Source organism: Chiloscyllium punctatum, chromosome 39 (assembly GCF_047496795.1).
Source record: "Chiloscyllium punctatum isolate Juve2018m chromosome 39, sChiPun1.3, whole genome shotgun sequence".
NCBI lineage: Eukaryota > Metazoa > Chordata > Chondrichthyes > Orectolobiformes > Hemiscylliidae > Chiloscyllium > Chiloscyllium punctatum.
Window position 1 is genome coordinate 60,273,754 of NC_092777.1, and position 19,098 is coordinate 60,292,851.

Genomic DNA, 19,098 nt, shown 5'->3' on the forward strand with positions numbered 1-19,098 from the left:
TGCAGAATCAGTGGGCTATCCATCTTGGAAGTTAAAAAGCTGAAACAGCAATTTTCATCATCTCATCAAATTCTCCTTTAAGTTGCACACTATTCGGACATATCTGATGAAGGAGCGGCGCTCCAAAAGCTAGTGCTTCCAATTAAACCTGTTGGACTATAACCTGGTGTTGTGTGATTTTTAACCTTGTCCACCCCAGTCCAACACCAGCATCTCCAAATCATACAAATATATCACAATTCATTATTATTGCTGGGTCATCCCTACAGGGTAGCACGGTGATGGTTCAGTTTGGCAACTCTTTTCAAAGGAGAAAGTGAGGACTGCAGATGCTGGAGATCAGAAAATTTCCCTCCCCTCCCCTATCCAAACGGACCCCACCACCAGGGATATATTTCCCTCCCCTCCTCTATCAGCATTCCAAAAAGACCACTCCCTCCGTGACTCCCTCGTCAGGTCCATACCCCCCCACCAACCCAACCTCCACTCCCGGCACCTTCCCCTGCAACCGCAAGAAATGCAAAACGTGCGCCCACACCTCCCCCCTTACTTCCCTCCAAGACCCCAAGGGATCCTTCCATTTCCACCACAAATTCACTTGCACCTCCACATACATCATTTACTGCATCCGCTGCACCTGATGTGGCCTCCTCTATATTGGGGAGACAGGCCGCCTACTTGCGGAACATTTCAGAGAACACCTCTGGGACACCCAGATCAACCAACCCAACCACCCCGTGGCTCAACACTTCAACTCCCCCTCCCACTCCACCAAGGACATGCAGGTCCTTGGACTCCTCCATCGCCAGACCATAGCAACACGACGGCTGGAGGAAGAGCACCTCATCTTCCGCCTAGGAACCCTCCAACCACAAGGGATGAACTCGGATTTCTCAGTTTCCTCATTTCCCCTCCCCCCACCATGTCTCAGTCCCAACCCTCAAACTCAGCACCACCTTCCTAACCTGCAATCTTCTTCCTGACCTCTCCACCCCCACCCCCACTCCGGCCTTTCACCGTCACCTTAACCTCCCTCCACCTATCGCATTTCCAACGCCCCTCCCCCAAGTCCCTCCTCCCTACCTTTTATCTTAGCCTGCTGGACACACTCTCCTCATTCCTGAAGAAGGGCTCATGCCCGAAACGTCGATTCTCCTGCTCCTTGGATGCTGCCTGACCTGCTGCGCTTTTCCAGCAACACATTATCAACTCTTTTCAAAGGCAGCTGGAGACAGCCAATAAATGCTGGTCTTGTCAGCAACATCTACATTCCAGGAATGTATCTTTCAAAAGGCTACGTTTGGTGTCGATGCCAGTGCAAGGTGGTGCAATGCCTGCATATGCACACAAACCCAGCATTGCAGTGCTGTCACTCCACAGAACCAGAATAACAGACAAAGATGGAGCCGTGAGGCTGCATTGTCATTGGAAACAGCTGACAAGGGCGGCATGATGGCTCAGTGGTTAGCGCTACTGCCTCACAGCGCCAAGGGACCCGGGTTCGATTCCACTGTCAGGTGACTGTCTGTGTGGAGTTTGCACATTCTCCCCGTGTCTGCGTGGGTTTCCTCTAGGTGCTGTTGGGTGAACTGGCCATGCTAAATTGCCCAGTGTTCAGGGATGTGTAGGTTGGGTGCATTACTCAGGGGTAAATGTAGACTAGTAGGGTAGGGGAATGCATCTGGGTGGGATACTCTTCAAAGGGTCGTTGTGGTCCTGTTGGGCCTAATGGCCTGTTCCACACTGTAGTGATTCTATGAATTCATTTCCTGTTCTCTCTACTCTTCCAAATCCCCAGTCAGTTAATTACTTCACTTGATGCTCCAATATACTGATGGATTTTGCCGTGGCCTACATTTGTGGAGACTGTGTTATAGAAAATAAAACAAAAGTCAGAGATCCTGTCTGATGTTGAGAATGTGGCTACAGAATAATGCATAAGGAGAGAATAGAGAAACTGGTTGTTTTTAATTGTCTGATTAAACTCCTTTTCCTTATGGGAAGAATTGTTTCCATCTAGAATCACCTCACTCCAAATTTCCACCAGGCAAAAAAGGTTTGACGTCATCACGTTAATATTTGAGTTAAAATGTTAAAATATATCCTTCAAAGCCTAGAGTATTTACAAGATCTGCTCTGTTAATTTGATGGAAATAAATGCTTTAAGCAATTTGAAAAAATAAACAAATAGCTCAAATAAAAACAGAGGCAGATTGTGAAATCCCTGAAGAGTCAGCTGTGTGTGCCTGAGTGGGTCAGAGATCCACATGGTCAGAGATCCTGTCATGGCTGACTGACATCACGGGGACTGCCTGCACACGCGTGTACTATGTCAGTCAGCTTCAATGTTGGCAACGCGCACTCCAAATCCAACAGATCCACAGGGCCACCCTGGCTGCGGTGACAATCAGCCTGTGATATCAGCTGGCCAGGACACACCACAGAAAGCATTTGAGTAGGTGCTGCTAACAAGGTGGAGCAGCCCACCACCCGTCTGGGCAGTGTCTGCCCATTTGACCTCCCCAGCTGTTGCCCCTGGTCCCACTGCCTCACTGCCTGTCCCTCTCCAGCAGCATCCCCCTGCCTCCCTCTGCTTCAAGCCAGGGGGCTGTTCCCAGAAAGGGGCCAGACCTGCAGTTTTCCCGAACTGACCCCTCTTTGCCCGTCAATACCTTTAGGTCTTAATGTCTCCCAAAATACTTCATAAATCTGACAGAAAGTTTAAAAAAAATTGCAATTGTTCTTCAAGTGTTTATTTTAGAAAGGATGTGTAATTCTCATTATGTTGACTTCATTGACGGTTAATTATAGCATCAAGCTGCTGTATTTGGCATATAAAGAAGTTGCCACCTTCAAGTGACACTGTGTAGATAGCAGGATGTGAATACTTTGTCTGAAATTTCTTTGTCTGCTACTTTAATGGATGAGTTGCCCTGTTTATGGGGATGGATTAAAGAAGCTCCACTAAAGCAACATACAAAAGAATTTCCCACGATGCACTGAACACATTTATACGTTGCCACTCCATGGTGTAAGTTCACGTTTGCTGTTTTCCAAAGGCATTTTTTAAAAGTATGTCACTGTTATGAAGTTTCAGAGTATGTTATTATGATTTGAGAAATTAGATTCTAAAGTAGGTAAAAACTGATTCTAGTCTTTCAGTGGTTCTTATGGCCAGAAAGTCATTTTGAATAAGTTCAAAAACAGCATTTACAAGTGGTCCCCACAATTTCATGTCCCTACTAGTGTCCCTACAATTTCAGGGATTCAGATTTCAGATAATTGACCAACACGTTCCCTGGGAGGTAATTGTTAGGAAGCAATTTGATTCAGAGACAATTCCTAAACAGCAGACATGAGGTAATTCCCAGTCTCCGAGCAGTTAGGGATGGGGGGATTTGCTGAGTTGCCCAGAATTCAGTGAGAAGGCAACAACCTAGAAGAAATATTCAACAAGGCTGTTGAAAACATGAGTTTGGGGAAGCCATGTTAAATAATAAGTGAACTGAGTTAGCAGTTTGGTTTAAGGATATCGGGGAGAGACATTAGGTAAAGGAAACAACACTAAGTGAATGCACAACAGAAATTTACCAAAAAGGAAACTGATTACAGCTGTGCCAAATGAATAAGAAGCTTTAGCAGAAGTCGAGAGTGAGTTTTCACTGAGGTTTGAGTATCTGTAAGGATATTGCTGGGATAAAAGGGATGAGTCTTCCTTTATGATATTTGTAATTAGATTATACAAGAACCAATGAAATAGTTTAATACAATTCTGTTGCTTGTTTCTTTTATGTTCTTTTGCTTAAGAAGCATATTGACGGCCTCTTATCAGCAACTGCCTTTCATGGTAACCAAGACAAGAAATGAAACCTCTAGTGTATGAAGCCAGGTTTCACTCTGGGATTGGACTTGTTCAGTATTACCATCAGCTGGGGAGATAACAACTGCAAGTTCTTGAACAACACATTCTTGACAAGGCCATACTGCAATTGTAAGCTTTGTTTTCATCTTTATCTGGCAGCGGCAAGTTATACTCATATCAGGCAGGAAGAGGATTCAAGTTCATAAAATTGGGGACGTGTCACCAACACTGATATTTTAAATGTGCCAGGCAACACGCGATAAAGATGATTTAAGATGATTAAAATGAAATGGTGATTTAAGTCAGGCTCTGCTGGGGTAATTGGGACCATGGCTGAAATTTAAACAGTGGCCAGCCAGGTTTCCATTGGCACTGAAAGCTCAGAGGTTTAAAAAGCTCGAGGTGGAAGCTGTTAGTTTGATGAGGTCAACACCCTATCCAGCACTGGATTAAAGCAAATTACTGCGGATGCTGGAATCTGAAACCAAAAGAGAAAATGCTGGAAAATCTCAGCAGGTCTGGCAGCATCTGTAAGGAGAGAAAAGAGCTGACGTTTCGAGTCTAACTGACCCTTTGTCAAAGCTTTGTCAAAACCACCAATCAGGAATGGACCCAGACCATAGAACAGGCCATCACCATAGGATAGAACAGGACAACACACCGCAAACAAATGGCACTAAAAGAAAAAATGGCCAAACTAACACACAACAGCGAGGATACCACAACACACTCCTGGGTTAGAAACCTCTCCCACAGACAGCTCACAGACACGGAAAGAACAATACTGGCCAAGGGACTCAACTATAACCACAGGGACGCCAAGACAGCAGACTTCCTAGCAACACTAGAATGCACTCTCAGGAACAATGGACTGACAGAAGAGACACAACAAACTGTGAGACAAAGTATCGTACCGCTGATAACAAGAAAAAGACAAACACATAATCTCAACCCCAAGGAGAGGGAAGCACTAAAATCACTAAGAAACGATAAGAACATAATCATACTACCAGCAGACAAAGGTAGAATGACAGTCATCCTGGACAAAGCAGAGTCCATTCAAAAAGCACAAGAACTACTTACAGATACCAACACCTACCAAAAGAGGGAGTTTGACCCCACCCCACAGCTCACCAATAGGATAAACAACACACTGGGGAATCGACAAAAAAACGGACAGATAACCAGGTTTGACCTACAAAGAATGAAACCTGAAAGCAACAACACCCCCAGATTCTATGGACTACCCAAAGTGCACAAACCAGACATCCCACTCAGACCCATAGTATCACTACCAGGGACACCATCTCACAAACTGGCTAAAGAACTACAGCAGAAACTGAAACACCTGATCAGCGGATCCAGACAATCTATACAATCAACACAGGAATTCTTGGACATCATCAGAAATATACACATAGACAAGGAAGAAACTATGATCTCATTCGATGTAACGGCACTGTTCACCTCCATCGACAAAACCCTAGCCAAAGAAACAATAGCCAACCTGCTGGACAGACATAACAGACAACAGGACGTTGAACCTATCAACAAAGACAGCAAACTTAAACTACTGGACTTGTGCCTCACAACACACTTCACATTCAACAATCAAATATACGAACAAATCAACAGAACACCCATGGGCTCACCCATCTCTGGACTCATAGCAGAAGCAGTAATGCAAAGATTAGAACAAATAGTCTTACTGCTAATTCAACCCAAACTCTGGGTCAGATATGTGGATGACACCTTTGTAATCATTAAAAACACAGAAATAGAGAACACACACCAGATCATCAACGCCACACTCACAGGAATCCGATTCACTAGAGAGGAAGAAAAGGACAACCAACTCCCATTCCTAGACGTGATGGTACAGAGAACACCGAACGGAGAATTCACCACAAAGGTATACAGGAAAGCCACACACACAGACCAAGTCCTAAACTATGAAAGCAACCACCCCAACACACACAAACGAAGTTGCATCAAGACACTATTCAAAAGGGCCACAACACACTGCAGCACACCAGAACTGCAAAAAGAGGAAGAAGAACACCTATACAAAGTATTCGCCAAAAACGGATAACCTCGCAATTTCATCAACAGATGCCTCAGGGAAAGACAACGGAACGAGGACATGCCGCAACCCAAAGGACTAGCCACACTACCATACATCAGGAGCATTTCCGAACTGACAGCCAGACTACTGCGACCACTAGGACTCATAACAGCACACAAACCAACAGCCACGCTCAGACAACTCACCAGAACAAAGGACCCAATACCCAACATGAGCAAAACCAATGTAGTGTACAAAATCCCATGCAAGGACTGCAGAAAACACTACATCGGACAAACAGGAAGACAGCTAACGATCCGCATCCATGAACACCAACTAGCCATGAAATGACACGACCAGCTATCCTTAGTAGCCACACACACAGATGACAAGCAACATGAATTCGACTGGGACAACACTACCATTATAGGGCAAGCCAAACAGAGAACAGCCAGGGAATTCCTAGAGGCATGGCACTCATCCACAGACTCTATCAACAAACACATCGACCTGGACCCAATATACCGGCCACTGCAACGGACAGCTCGAACTGACAACCGGAAGCGGCAGAGACAGGCCACTATAAATGCCGGAGGAAACAGCACAGAAGCGCTTCACAGGAGGCTCCCAAGCACTGAGGATGTCACCTAGACAGGGGACGAAACGTTTGCAAGACAAATTCCCAGCTCGGCCAACAGAACCACAACAGCTTTGACAAAGAGTCAGTTAGACTCGAAACGTCAGCTCTTTTCTCTCCTTACAGATGCTGCCAGACCTGCTGAGATTTTCCAGCATTTTCTCTTTTGGTTACCCTATCCAGCACTCCTTGAAGGCCAGCGAAGCAAGACCACTTCCCTCACCCCTCAGAAAACTGCTCAGCATCCCCTCTGCCCATAAAAGCCTCACCTAGCCTTTGGGTTACCTCAGCCTCCAGCCCCAATGGTTCCCTCTGTATCTACTTTTACACTCATTCTTTCCTTTTGCAAATCCCTCCTCCGCACCAATCCAGACCCCAATTTCTCACTCCCTTCCTTTTGATTCCCACTCACTCACAACTATTGCCCTCACATCCAACAAGCCCCTTCTCCTTCCACATTAACAGGGACCACAGAAAAGTCTCTCTTGTGATGAGCTCTTTAGCGCTGGCTTTGTTGTCAGGCAATAGAGTTCGGGTCAGGGTCAGGGTAAGGGTTAGGGTTTGGCAGAGATAGGGTCAGGGTCAGGGTTAGGGTTTGGCAGAAATAAGGTCAAGGCTAGGGTTAGGGTTTGTCAGAGATAGGGTCAGGGTTAGGGTTAGGGTTTGTCAGAGATAGGGTCAGGGTTAGGGGAAGGGTTTGTCAGAGATAGGGTCAGGGTAAGGGTTAGGGTTTGTCAGAGATAGGGTCAGGGTTAGGGTTAGGGTTTGTCAGAGATAGGGTCAGGGTTAGGGGAAGGGTTTGTCAGAGATAGGGTCAGGGTTAGGGGAAGGGTTTGTCAGAGATAGGGTCAGGGTTAGGGGAAGGGTTTGGCAGAGATAGGGTCAGGGTTAGGGGAAGGGTTTGTCAGAGATAGGGTCAGGGTTAGGGGAAGGGTTTGGCAGAGATAGGGTCAGGGTTAGGGGAAGGGTTTGTCAGAGATAGGGTCAGGGTTAGGGGAAGGGTTTGTCAGAGATAGGGTCAGGGTTAGGGGAAGGGTTTGTCAGAGATAGGGTCAGGGTTAGGGGAAGGGTTTGTCAGAGATAGGGTCAGGGTTAGGGGAAGGGTTTGTCAGAGATAGGGTCAGGGTTAGGGGAAGGGTTTGGCAGAGATAGGGTCAGGGTTAGGGGAAGGGTTTGGCAGAGATAGGGTCAGGGTTAGGGGAAGGGTTTGGCAGAGATAGGGTCAGGGTTAGGGGAAGGGTTTGTCAGAGACAGGATCATGGTTAGGGTTTGGGTTTAAAATGTGTTGCTGGAAAAGCGCAGCAGGTCAGGCAGCATCCAAGGAGCAGGAGAATTGACATTTCGGGCATTAGCCCTTTTTCTTATGCCCGAAACGTCGATTCTCCTGGTCCTTGGATGTTGCCTGACCTGCTGCGCTTTTCCAGCAACACATTTTCAGCTCTGATCTCCAGCATCTGCAGTCCTCACTTTCTCCTAGGGTTAGGGTTTGTCAGAGATAGGGTCAGGGTTAAGGTCAGGTTTAGGGTTGGGGTTTGTCAGCCTACAATCCAGTCAGCTGTCCATCAGGAATGAAAAGAATCAATCGTAAAGTCCTGCTGGTAAAGTCAGCTGGAGTGCTGGGCCCCCAGGCTTGTTGGATTTTCTCTGTGCTCCTTCACTCCTTTTCTTCCTGAGTCAGAATTCACACCAACCATCTATCCCAGATGGTGTGGTTAAAAGTCTTCTTCCAAGCTCAGCCTATCAAGGGTCAGGGATCAAACACGAGCCACTGCAAACAGGGTTCAGAAATCTAACGTTCTGGGATCACGCAAAAGCAAAACATCGCAACAGTTGGAAATTTGAAATGCAAATGGAAAATGCGGGCAAAATGCAGGATGTGTGGAGAGGGAAACTTGAGTTAACAGGTTGGAGGCTGGTAATGGAGGCAAGTTGGCACTTTAAAAGAAATACATTGCTACTTTTTCAAATGGAAGTTGAAATGAAAGACAGACCCCAAGGGAAAGCTTATGATTCAATGTCACAACTCCAAGGGATTGGGTAGTATTATTGGTAGTCCCCATTCCGGGTTTCAGCATGAAAACTCCTAACCGTGTCAGTTTGTCATGTTATTTAAAGTAATAATAATTAACCTTTCACAACATGAAATATTGCGCTAGCAGACAACATTCAGATGTCATGACAGCAGACCGATATCTTACCCCCTTGCAGATTAAGACAGCCTCCTTTGTCATTGATTTGGGATATGATACATTGTGTTCCATTATAGACTGGAAAAGCTCATCCTCATCCTCACCGTCAAATGGAGGCTGTCAGAATACAAACAAACCATTGTAAGCATTAGGTAAAGCTTCATTAGAACTGTCAACAGACCTGAAGGTCTATTCACCTCTTTGAATTCCAGTGATATTTATACGATCTTTTACATGGAGATTTCAGAAGTAGAATTGACAATGTTTGTCCCTGTTTTCCCTCACAGGGCCGCATGATCCTCCCAATCCAGGAGCAAGGAAGGCCGCCCAACAATTCACCAAGTCAACATGGTCAACAATGAGGTCTCTCCTCCTCCTTGTATCGTTCCACCTCAGCAGCTGAAGCTTTCAGCCCAGTTTTATTAGCACGTTGCCAAACTAGTCACACGAACATAAGAATGAGGAGCAGGAGTAGGCCATTTGGCCCCTCGAGCCTGCTCCATCATTCAGTACAATCACGGCTGACCTGTTCATGGCCTCAGTTCCACTTACCCACCCTCTCACCGTAACCGTTAATTCCTTTACTGTTCAAAAACAATTATTTATCTTAGCTTTAAAAATATTCCATGCTGAAGCCTCAACTGCCTCACTGGGCAGGGAATTCCACAGTCCAATGTCGTGCTGGAGGCCAACTGTAAATCCAGGATCGTATCCTCAAACCTGAGGCAGAGAGGTGGAGGGAGTTCAGGATTACAATTCGCTCCATGAGAGCTCTTGAGTTGTGAGATCAGGAGGAGAGGGACGGTACAAATACCAAAACACCCTTGAGAAGACTGAACATTCCAGCCAATTCCCAAGAATCTGTGGCTAGTGGGCGGCATGGTGGCACAGTGGTTAGCACTGCTGCCTCACAGCACCAGAGACCCGGGTTCAATTCCTGCCTCAGGCGACTCTCTGTGTGGAGTTTGCACGTTCTCCCCGTGTCTGCGTGGGTTTCCTCCGGGTGCTCCGGTTTCCTCCCACACTCCAAAGATGTGCAGGTCAGGTAAGTTGGCCATGCTAAATTGCCCGTAGTGTTAGGTAAGGGGTAGATGTAGGGGTATGGGTGGGTTGCGCTTCAGCGGGTCGGTGTGGACTTGTTGGGCCGAAGGGCTTGTTTCCACACTGTAAGTAATCTAATCAGTCAGGGCTCATTCAGGAAGACACCAACCACATCGAAAGACTGCACAGGAGATCACTGCACTGCATCAGAGAAAATTTTAAAAAATCAAAACTTCAAACAAAGTTCAAACAACTCATCTACCCGATCCTCCAAACAACAGCACTGGACTCATCGACCATCTCCGAACCCACTGAGCTGGACAGCAAACAAGTCAGCCTTTGGCCCAAGGCACTGCCGAAGAGGGAGAGACAGCAGTCACCAGTCTAAACCCCACCTTCTCTTTCAGGCTGCAGTTTTGCTTTTATTTTAATGCCTCTTAACTTCCCTATTTTGTACAAATTCGGACTTTAGACTGATCATGTTCCAGATGCCCTCCACTGTCTGGGTGATATTTCTTAAACCTCCTGCCATTTACCTTACCATCGACAGGCCTGGTTACTGATCTAAGGGAAAAGCTTTCTTTCGAACTGCGCTCATCATAAAACTGTACACCTCAATCAGGTCCTGCCTCTGCCTCCTCGGCTTTAAGGAGAACAATCCCTTCTATCTAGTTCCTCTTCATAGCTGAAACACTCCAGCACGGGTAACATTTCTGGTGAAACTCCTCTACACCCTCTCTGCAGCATTCATATCCTTCCTATTATATGGTAACCGGAAGTACACACAGCTGTGGCCTCAGTAAAATCTTACACAGCCCTTGGCCGAAGATCAAGAATGTGCATTTTACATTCCTAGAAGATTACAACTGGGGCATCCACTACCTGTGTAGCTACTTGCTTTTATATCCTAGGATGCAACCCATCAAGGCCAGGGGACCTATCTGCTTTCAGGCCCATGAGTTACCCTCGTATTTTCTCTCTCGTGATTACTATTGCTTACTTCCTCTACCCCTCCTTTTTGCCCCCTTGATTATTTCGAAAGGTTGAAATTCTAATAGTGTCTTCAAACATGAAAATTGAGACAATGTCCTTATTCAACTGGATATTAATTATTTTTTGATTTACAGAAACTCTTACTGTACTACCTTTTCTTCTGACAAATGATCTAATCAATAAACCTAATCCTAATTAGTTTTGTAGGAATAGGTGTTATACTGAAGAAGGAAATATTTTTAACGGAGTAAACTCCAGAAAAAAAAAATCAATCCTTTGGCATCACTTTCTGCACAGCATGAAAATCTAACCATCCAAAGTCTCCCTTCCCCAAAGGGTTTCTTACCTGTCCAGCTAGCATTTCATAAAGTAATACTCCATACGCCCACCAATCCACCGATTTTCCATATGGCTGATAAGCAATAATCTGAAAGATAAGACAAACATCCAAAACGTGAGGGAAAGAACTGGGAAAAAAAAAACTGCAGTCATATCTTGAAAAGAATATTTGGTTGTACAGCTATTCCAACTTGCTTTATTGAAAGAATTGACTTTAGCAAAAAGTACTATGACTCTTTCATATCATAGAGTCATAGAGCTGTACAGCACAGAGACAGACCCTTTGATCCAACTCATCCTTGAGTTGTTACGCAGAGATAAAACCATTTTAGTGATGCTCATCACTCTCACAATGAGTGAGTGGATCCCAGGTGAAGATTTTCTGCTTTGTCACACACCAGATGATTCCAATGTGATACCCATTGACTTTACATGAATGAACAATCACAGGCTGCTGGTCCTGTACCATACTATAGGAAGTTTCACATCCTGCTCCAGTTCTGTACTTGTCCCTCAAAATGTTACTCGTGTCCATAGTGGATCTGGGGTTGAGAGGTCAGGAGAGAGAGTGGAACCCATTTCTGTTGATATTCTGTTTGGTTACGATGTTATCAGACATTCTAATGGAACAGGGGCAAATGGTGGAGAATTTCCCATCCAGCTCCCCCAGACCTGGGAAAATGGCCAAGAGAGTGGCCGAGGGTTACGGAAGGAACATGGTGCTTTGCACATCTTGATGGAACCCTTGTTGGCTGGGAGCCAGGAAAGGCCATCTCATGGTCCCACCAGCAAACAAGCAGAAGATGTGCCGGACGTTCCTTCTTTGGTTCATTTTGGAACCAAACAATGTTGAGGATCACGACTGTCTTTAGGGGTGGGAATGGTCTTTGGGAATCTCTGCCTTAACAGCTGTGACGTGTTCTGCCTTACAAAACCCCATGGCGCTGGGTAATACTGAGATTCTCTCACAAGTTTGGTGGTGCAACCTAAAGACACTAACAACCCCATTCCTACAATATCTGAGAGCCTTTAGGAATGGTCTGCTGACAGGACGGACCGAAGGGGAATTTGACCGTGATGACATCTGTGGCTGGGCTGGGTTCAGCTTGCCTACTGTCTGAAGGAAACAGCAGGATCCAAATTATAGGGTTCTAGAATCATCGAGTTCTGGAGTCATCGAATTCTAGAGTCATTGAGTCAAAGAGTTACAGAATCATGGAGTTATAGAGTCATAACCTTCCAGATTTATAAAGTTATAGAGATATACAGCATGGAAACAGACCCTTCAGTCCAACGTGGACTAGATATCTTAAATTAATCATGTCCCATTTACCAGCACTTGGCCCATGTCCCTCTAAACCCTTCCTATCCATATATCCATCTAGATGGTTTTTAAATGTTGCAATTGTACCAGCCTCTACCACTTTCCCTGGCAGCTCATTCCATACACGTACCATCCTCTGCGTGTAAACATTGCCCCTTAGGTCCCTTTTAAAACTTACTCCCTCTAGTTCTGGACTTCCCCATCCTAGGGAAAATACCTTGTCTATTTACCCTATCCATTCTCCTCATGATTTAATTAACCTCTATAAGGTCACACCTCAATCTCCACCCTCTAGGAAAACAGCCCCAGCCTATTCAACCTCTCCCAATAGCTCAAATCCTCCAATCCTAGCAACATCCTTGTAAATCCTTTTTGAACCCTTTCAAGTTTCACAACATCCTTCCAAAAAGAGGAAACCAGAATTGTGCACAATATTCTAGCAGTGGCCTAACCAATGTCCTGTACAGCCGCAACACGACCTCCCAACTCCTGTACTCAATACTCTGACCAATAAAGGAAAGCATACCAAATGCCGCCTTCACTATCCTATCTACCTGAGACTCCACTTCTAAAGAAGTATGAACCTGCACTCCAAGGTCTCTTTGTTCAGCAACACTCCCCAGGACCTCCGTGGGTGGCACGGTGGCACAGTGGTTAGCACTGCTGCCTCACAGCGCCAGAGACCTGGGTTCAATTCCCGCCTCAGGCGACTGACTGTGTGGAGTTTGCACGTTCTCCCTGTGTCTGCGTGGGTTTCCTCCGGGTGCTCCGGTTTCCTCCCACAGTCACAAAGATGTGCAGGTCAGGTGAATTGGCTATGCTAAATTGCCCGTTAGGTAAGGGGTAGATGCCGATGTAGGGGTATGGGTGGGTTATGCTTCGGCGGGGCGGTGTGGACTTGTTGGGCCGAAGGGCCTGTTTCCACACTGTAAGTAATCTAATCTAATCTAATCTAATCTAATTAAGTGTATAAGTCCTGCCCTGATTTGCTTTTCCAAAAGGCAGTACCTCACATTTATCTAAATTAAACTCCATATGCTGCTCTTTTGGCCCATTGGCCCATTTGATCAAGATCCTATTGTAATACTTTGTTGAAACAGGCAGCTTTAAGCCAATCACAGCTCTGTAACATTGACACCTTCGGGGATCTCTGCTGGGGTTGGTTGAGAAGGGCAGAAACCTGCCTCTGCTTGGCAGCTGCACTCCTTCGTGAGAAAGGGTCTCGAGATTTGTCCCATCACATTGCGGGTTTCTATATTCAGGCATTAGGTGCCAGAATGTTTGCTTGCAGATTAGTCATTCTCTGCCACCTTCCTATAAATAGAGACAATGTGCAGGTGTAAGATGTATAAACATTTGGCCAACTGTCTTTTCCCTTCTCCAGCTGGAATCTATTTAACTGAATGAAAAGTTTATCATGGACACAGCAAACTTTGAGACAGTGTTGCTCATTCTTGAATCTTCTGTGGATAAAATCTTTTGAATCCAATTGCAGTCTGCTCCACTTCAAGGACCTCTATGGACACAGAACAAAGGCCTGATAGGAAAATGGTGACACTTCCTGTGGGCTGGAGGGCACCACCACCAACTGGTTGCTTGGCAACAGGCACCACTGGTAAGAATGACAACCCACAACAACACATGGCAGCTTCCAGCGAGGTACGTGTGGCAAATGCTGGCTCTCCCATTGGCAAAGGGGTGCCCACTGAAGACATCACACCTGAAATGGATGAGTTACTGTATTCTTGTCACTGTTGGTAGATAGTAGGAAGCTGATGAGGGTGAGATATAGCCAGACCCAGACTCCTATTCCTCCAATCACCCAGAATAGAGAGTGTACACACTTGGTCACACAGCATTAGGCAACAATGATGAAGAATGATCTGTAGATACCCAAAATTTACAGTATGTTTTTGCAAGTTTCGAAGAGATTTAGAGAAATTGTTACGACTTTCAATAATTTTTGGGGAGGAGAAGGACAAACCTGTTGTAAATGTTGTAAAGGGTAGAGAGAGTAACCGCTCTTTCTTCATCTTATACATTCTTTCAATTTACGCCAAAGGGTCAGCAAACATTCAGTAACAGGAATAGACTGTTTAACCTCACTGATCTGTTCTGACATTCACAGAGATCTCAGTTCCTCAAACCCATCTCTCTGGCTTTGGCCTGTTATCTTGAATACGCTTGCCCAACATAAATCTGTTCGTCTGAATCTTGAAAAATGTATTTACCCAAAATTCTCAACCTCTTAAGGAGAGTTCCATCCATCTTAGCATGAAAAATGCTCCCAAATTTCATTTCTAAATAGTGTTGCTTTTATGCTAAGCTTGTTGTGGACTTGCCCCACCAGAGAAAATAGGATTTCTGAAAGGAACCCAACGAATCCTTTCCACATTGTACATGTCTTGATTAGATGCCTTCGCTGTTTTAAACTCGAGGGAATACAAATGTAGTTTCTGCAACTGCAGCTAATGGATGAATGTATTTGTCTTCGTATTAGTACTCACACTATAATCTTCTGAGGCCAATATGGAATTGCTGAGATTTGGGGTAAAATTCAATGTTTGCTTGACCAGCCTTTCTCTGTCTGTCTCTCCACACCCCACTTCTCAGCTTCTCTGTCTGTCTGTCTGTCCCTCTCGTTTTCTCTCTGTCTCACCTTCTGTGTTTGTCAGTCTCTCTTGTCTCTGTCTCTCTTTCTCCATCTCTCCCCTGTCTCTTTCTCGTGTCTGTCTCTCCTTTGGTCTCTGTATCTTTCTCTCTCTCCCATACACACAGACACTCAAACCACCAAAAGAAAAGTGCATGGGCAGCCAATGGGCATGAGAAAAGAGCCATCCCTGCCGCCATTACATATTGTGGGCAGGCTGAAGTTGGGGGGGGGCGCCCTCCAGTGGGAGGAAGCAGTACTGAGCTCTGATGAAGAAGGGCCAATGGAAACCAATGAGGCAGATTGGGGTATTGAGTGGGAAGGCTGGATGTGGTGAGGAAGGGGCGGGATGTGGGGAATGGGTTGTGGTGAGCAGGCAAGTAAAAAGGGGATACTACCTTTGGTGGCGGGGAGGTTCCTTGACCCCCAAACCCCCAAAGATAGTCCTCTCTCCTTCCTGTCCTTTTAAAAATGTTTAAGTAATAGGCCACCCACTTTGTGACAAAATTATGACAAAGGATGATTCAAGTCAATTGTCCTGTTAACAAGTCTAGTTGAATGGGGTAGGGGAATTCCTCTGGTGCAATGGCAGCGTTCCTACCACTGGGTCAGGAACCCTGGGCTCAATACTCCACCTATTTCTGAGGTGTGTCATAATATCTCTGAACAGATTAAAGGGAAAAGCCCGGCTGAACTGTGATAGTTCACTTCAATGCAGCAGACGGCATGCTAATTTTAACCCCCCCCACCCCCGCCCCCATCTCCCAGTGTATTATGGGGGTGAGTATGGGAATGGGCTGGAGTGGAGTGGCCTGGGGGACTCAAACTATTTTGGAGCCACTCGCCACAAACAGGAGCTGGTGGGGGTTCGAGTAAAATCCACCTGTCATTGTCGAAAAGCAAATGCTGTGTTAAACCACGCTACATGGAATCAAAGTACCACCAACCTTTTGAATTCCAGGCACATTCAAATACCAGGGAACTTTCCATTGACCTTTTGATTGTTGCCACTGACTGCCCCTTACACACTGGCTCTAAGTGATTCCTCTAAACAGATGACCAGGTTCCTTTTAACAACCTTAGTCTCGTATCATTACAAAAATAATAGCATTCATAAATCCTGCTCCAATTCAATTTAGAGCTGCAATGAGCAATATATTAAAGGGCAATGGCATTAACCTCAATCACAAACTAACTGGTAAAATCAGCCTGCACAAAATTATTGACTTTGTGCTTCCCAGCAGAGGTGCCCTACCTTCACAATGATCACAAATATTTTCTCATCAGACCCTTCTGCAATCTGTAAAAATGATGCAGAGCTTCAGAAATGACAGTGGGAGAGTGAACTAACCTGTCACTATGCTGTCAAGCAGAAAAATGCTGTAGTTACCACAGAAATAAAGCAAGGCTACTCAGGTATCACTGGCAGGAAAGAAATGTCTCTCTCTCCACAGAAGCTGCCAGACCTGCTGAGTTTCGCCAGCATTGCCTGTTTTCAGTTTCCATTAATTTGCCATGGAATACGTGAACGGTGGTGACCAACTGCACCACGTTCAGCAAGTTAGCAAGTTCAAGGAACCGCAGGCAGTGTAAACATTGATCTCTGTGACTTACATGAAGTGCAATTAATTAAAGTTGATGGATCCAAGTATACATTCCACACGGGTAACCTCACATGATCCAGAAAAGACTGCTCAATAATTATTTTTACAGCTCCTATCCCACAGAGAGTTATAAATGTTCATTTAAACTGCTGAACTACGGGGGAAGTAGCACATGTCTCAAAAGCATCATAATCACATCAGATGGCATTCAGATAAGATGTGGAGTTGATCATGTATTTTTTATTCACAGCAACTCCTTTAAGGGCTGTGGTGACACAGTGGTAGTGTCATCTTCTCTAAACCAGACGGTCTGAGTTCCAGTCCACCTTACCCTGGAGTTGTGTCATAAAATGTCCCAACATTTTGTTTAAAATATCTAACAGCAACTCCTTTACGTCTAAAAGGTGCGGCTCAATTGTGTTTAGTGTTGCTACCTTCCCCACATGGGAAGGAGATTAAAAAGCACAATCAGTAGGTCCAATCCTGGTTAGTGTTTAATCATTTGAATCGTGAAGGGCAAGTAGCCAGTCAGGACAGGATTGTGCTGGCTTGTGATGCCCCCTACAGTTGAACAACCAGCTGACACTAGAGAGAACTAAACATCTGCAGAAAAGCCAAAATGGCTGCTCATGGCAAGGATCCATAACATGACCTTAGGAGGAAAGGAAAATGTTGTCAAAGTAACATTTTCTTTATTTGTTCACTCACAGGATGTGGGCGTTTCTGGCTCGGTCAGTTTTTATTGCCCATCCCTAATTTCCCAGAAGGCAGTTAAGGGTCAACCATATTGCTGTGGGTCTGGAGTCACATGTAGGTCAGACCAGATAGAGTCATAGAGATGTACAGCATGGAAACAGACCCTTCGGTCCAACCCGTCCATGCCGACCAGATATCCCAACCCAATCTAGTCTCACCTGCCAGCACCCGGCCCATATCCCTCCAAACCCTTCCTATTCATATACCCACCCAAATGCCTCTTAAATGTTGCAATTGTACCAGCCCCCACCACATCCTCTGGCAGCTCATTCCATACACGTACCACCCTCTGTGTGAAAACGTTGCCCCGTAGGTGTCTTTTATATCTTTCCCCTCTCACCCTAAACCTATGCCCTCTAGTTCTGGACTCCCGACACCAGGGAAAAGACTTTGTCTATTTATCCTATCCATGCCCCTCATAATTTTGTAAACTTCTATAAGGTCACCCCTCAGCCTCTGACGCTCCAGGGAAAACAGCCCTAGCCTGTTCAGCCTCTCCTTATAGCTCAAATGCTTCAACCCTGGCAACATCCTTGTAAATCTTTTCTGAACCCTTTCAAGTTTCACAACATCTTTCTGATAGGAAGGAGACCAGAATTGCACGCAATATTCCAGCAGTGGCCTAACCAATGTACTGTACAGCTGCAACATGACCTCCCAACTCCTGTGCTCAATACCCTGACCAATAAAGGAAAGCATACCAAATGCCTTCTTCACTATCCTATCTACCTGCGACTCCACTTTCAAGGAGCTATGAACCTGCACTCCAAGGTCTCTTTGTTCAGCAACACTCCCAGGACCTTACCATTAAGTGTATAAGTTCTGCTAAGATTTGCTTTCCCAAAATGCACCACCTCGCATTTATCTGAATTAAACTCCATCTGCCACTTCTCAGCCCATTGGCCCATCTGGTCAAGATCCTGTTGTAATCTGAGGTAACCCTCTTCGCTGTCTACGACACCTCCAATTTTGGTGTCATCTGCAAACTTACTAACTGTACCTCTTATGCTCGCATCAAATCATTTGTGTAAATGACAAAAAGTAGAGGACCTTGCACTGATCCTTGTGGCACTCCACTGGTCACAGGCCTCCAGTCTGAAAAACAACCCTCCACCACCACCCTCTGTCTTCTACCTTTGAGCCAGTTCTGTATCCAAATGGCTAGTTCTCCCTGTATTCTATGAGATCTAACCTTACTAATCAGTGTCCCATGGGGAAACTTGTCAAACACCTTAAGGACAGCAGCTTCCTACCGGAAAGGACATTAGTGATCCAGTTCAGTTATTTTCCTGTCAATCAACAATGGTTTCCTTGTCATCATTAGACTTTTAATTCCACAGTTTTATTGAATTCAAATTCCAATATGATTTGAACCCAGGTTCCCAGAATATTAGGGTCACTGAATCCAAAATGTTAACTCTGATTCTCTTCACAGATGCTGCCAGACCTGCTGAGCTTTTCCAGCATTTTCTGTTTTTATCCTCAGAATATTACCTGCATCTCTGGATTAATAGTCTAGTGATAAAACCACTAGGCTATTGCCGCTCCTAGTCCTCATAAAACAAAACTGTGAGCTATTGCAAAGATTATATTAGGAGCATTGAGGAGTGAGTACCGATCATATCCATTTAGCCTGTC

The 19,098-nt window shown here is 45.3% G+C and overlaps 1 protein-coding gene across 4 annotated transcripts in view; it reads right to left on the bottom strand.

Moving 5' to 3' along the window:
- The window catches only part of LOC140464124 (protein kinase C alpha type), a 403,957-nt gene that overhangs the window by 27,506 nt on the left and 357,353 nt on the right, over positions 1 to 19,098 (bottom strand). For all 4 annotated transcript variants that reach the window (XM_072558880.1, XM_072558878.1, XM_072558879.1 and 1 more), the window contains 2 exons: positions 11,134 to 11,214; positions 8,763 to 8,870 (listed from right to left, as the gene is read on the bottom strand). In XM_072558880.1, coding sequence (XP_072414981.1) covers positions 8,763 to 8,870; positions 11,134 to 11,214 — 189 coding nt within the window. The remainder of the gene's footprint in view (positions 1 to 8,762; positions 8,871 to 11,133; positions 11,215 to 19,098) is intronic.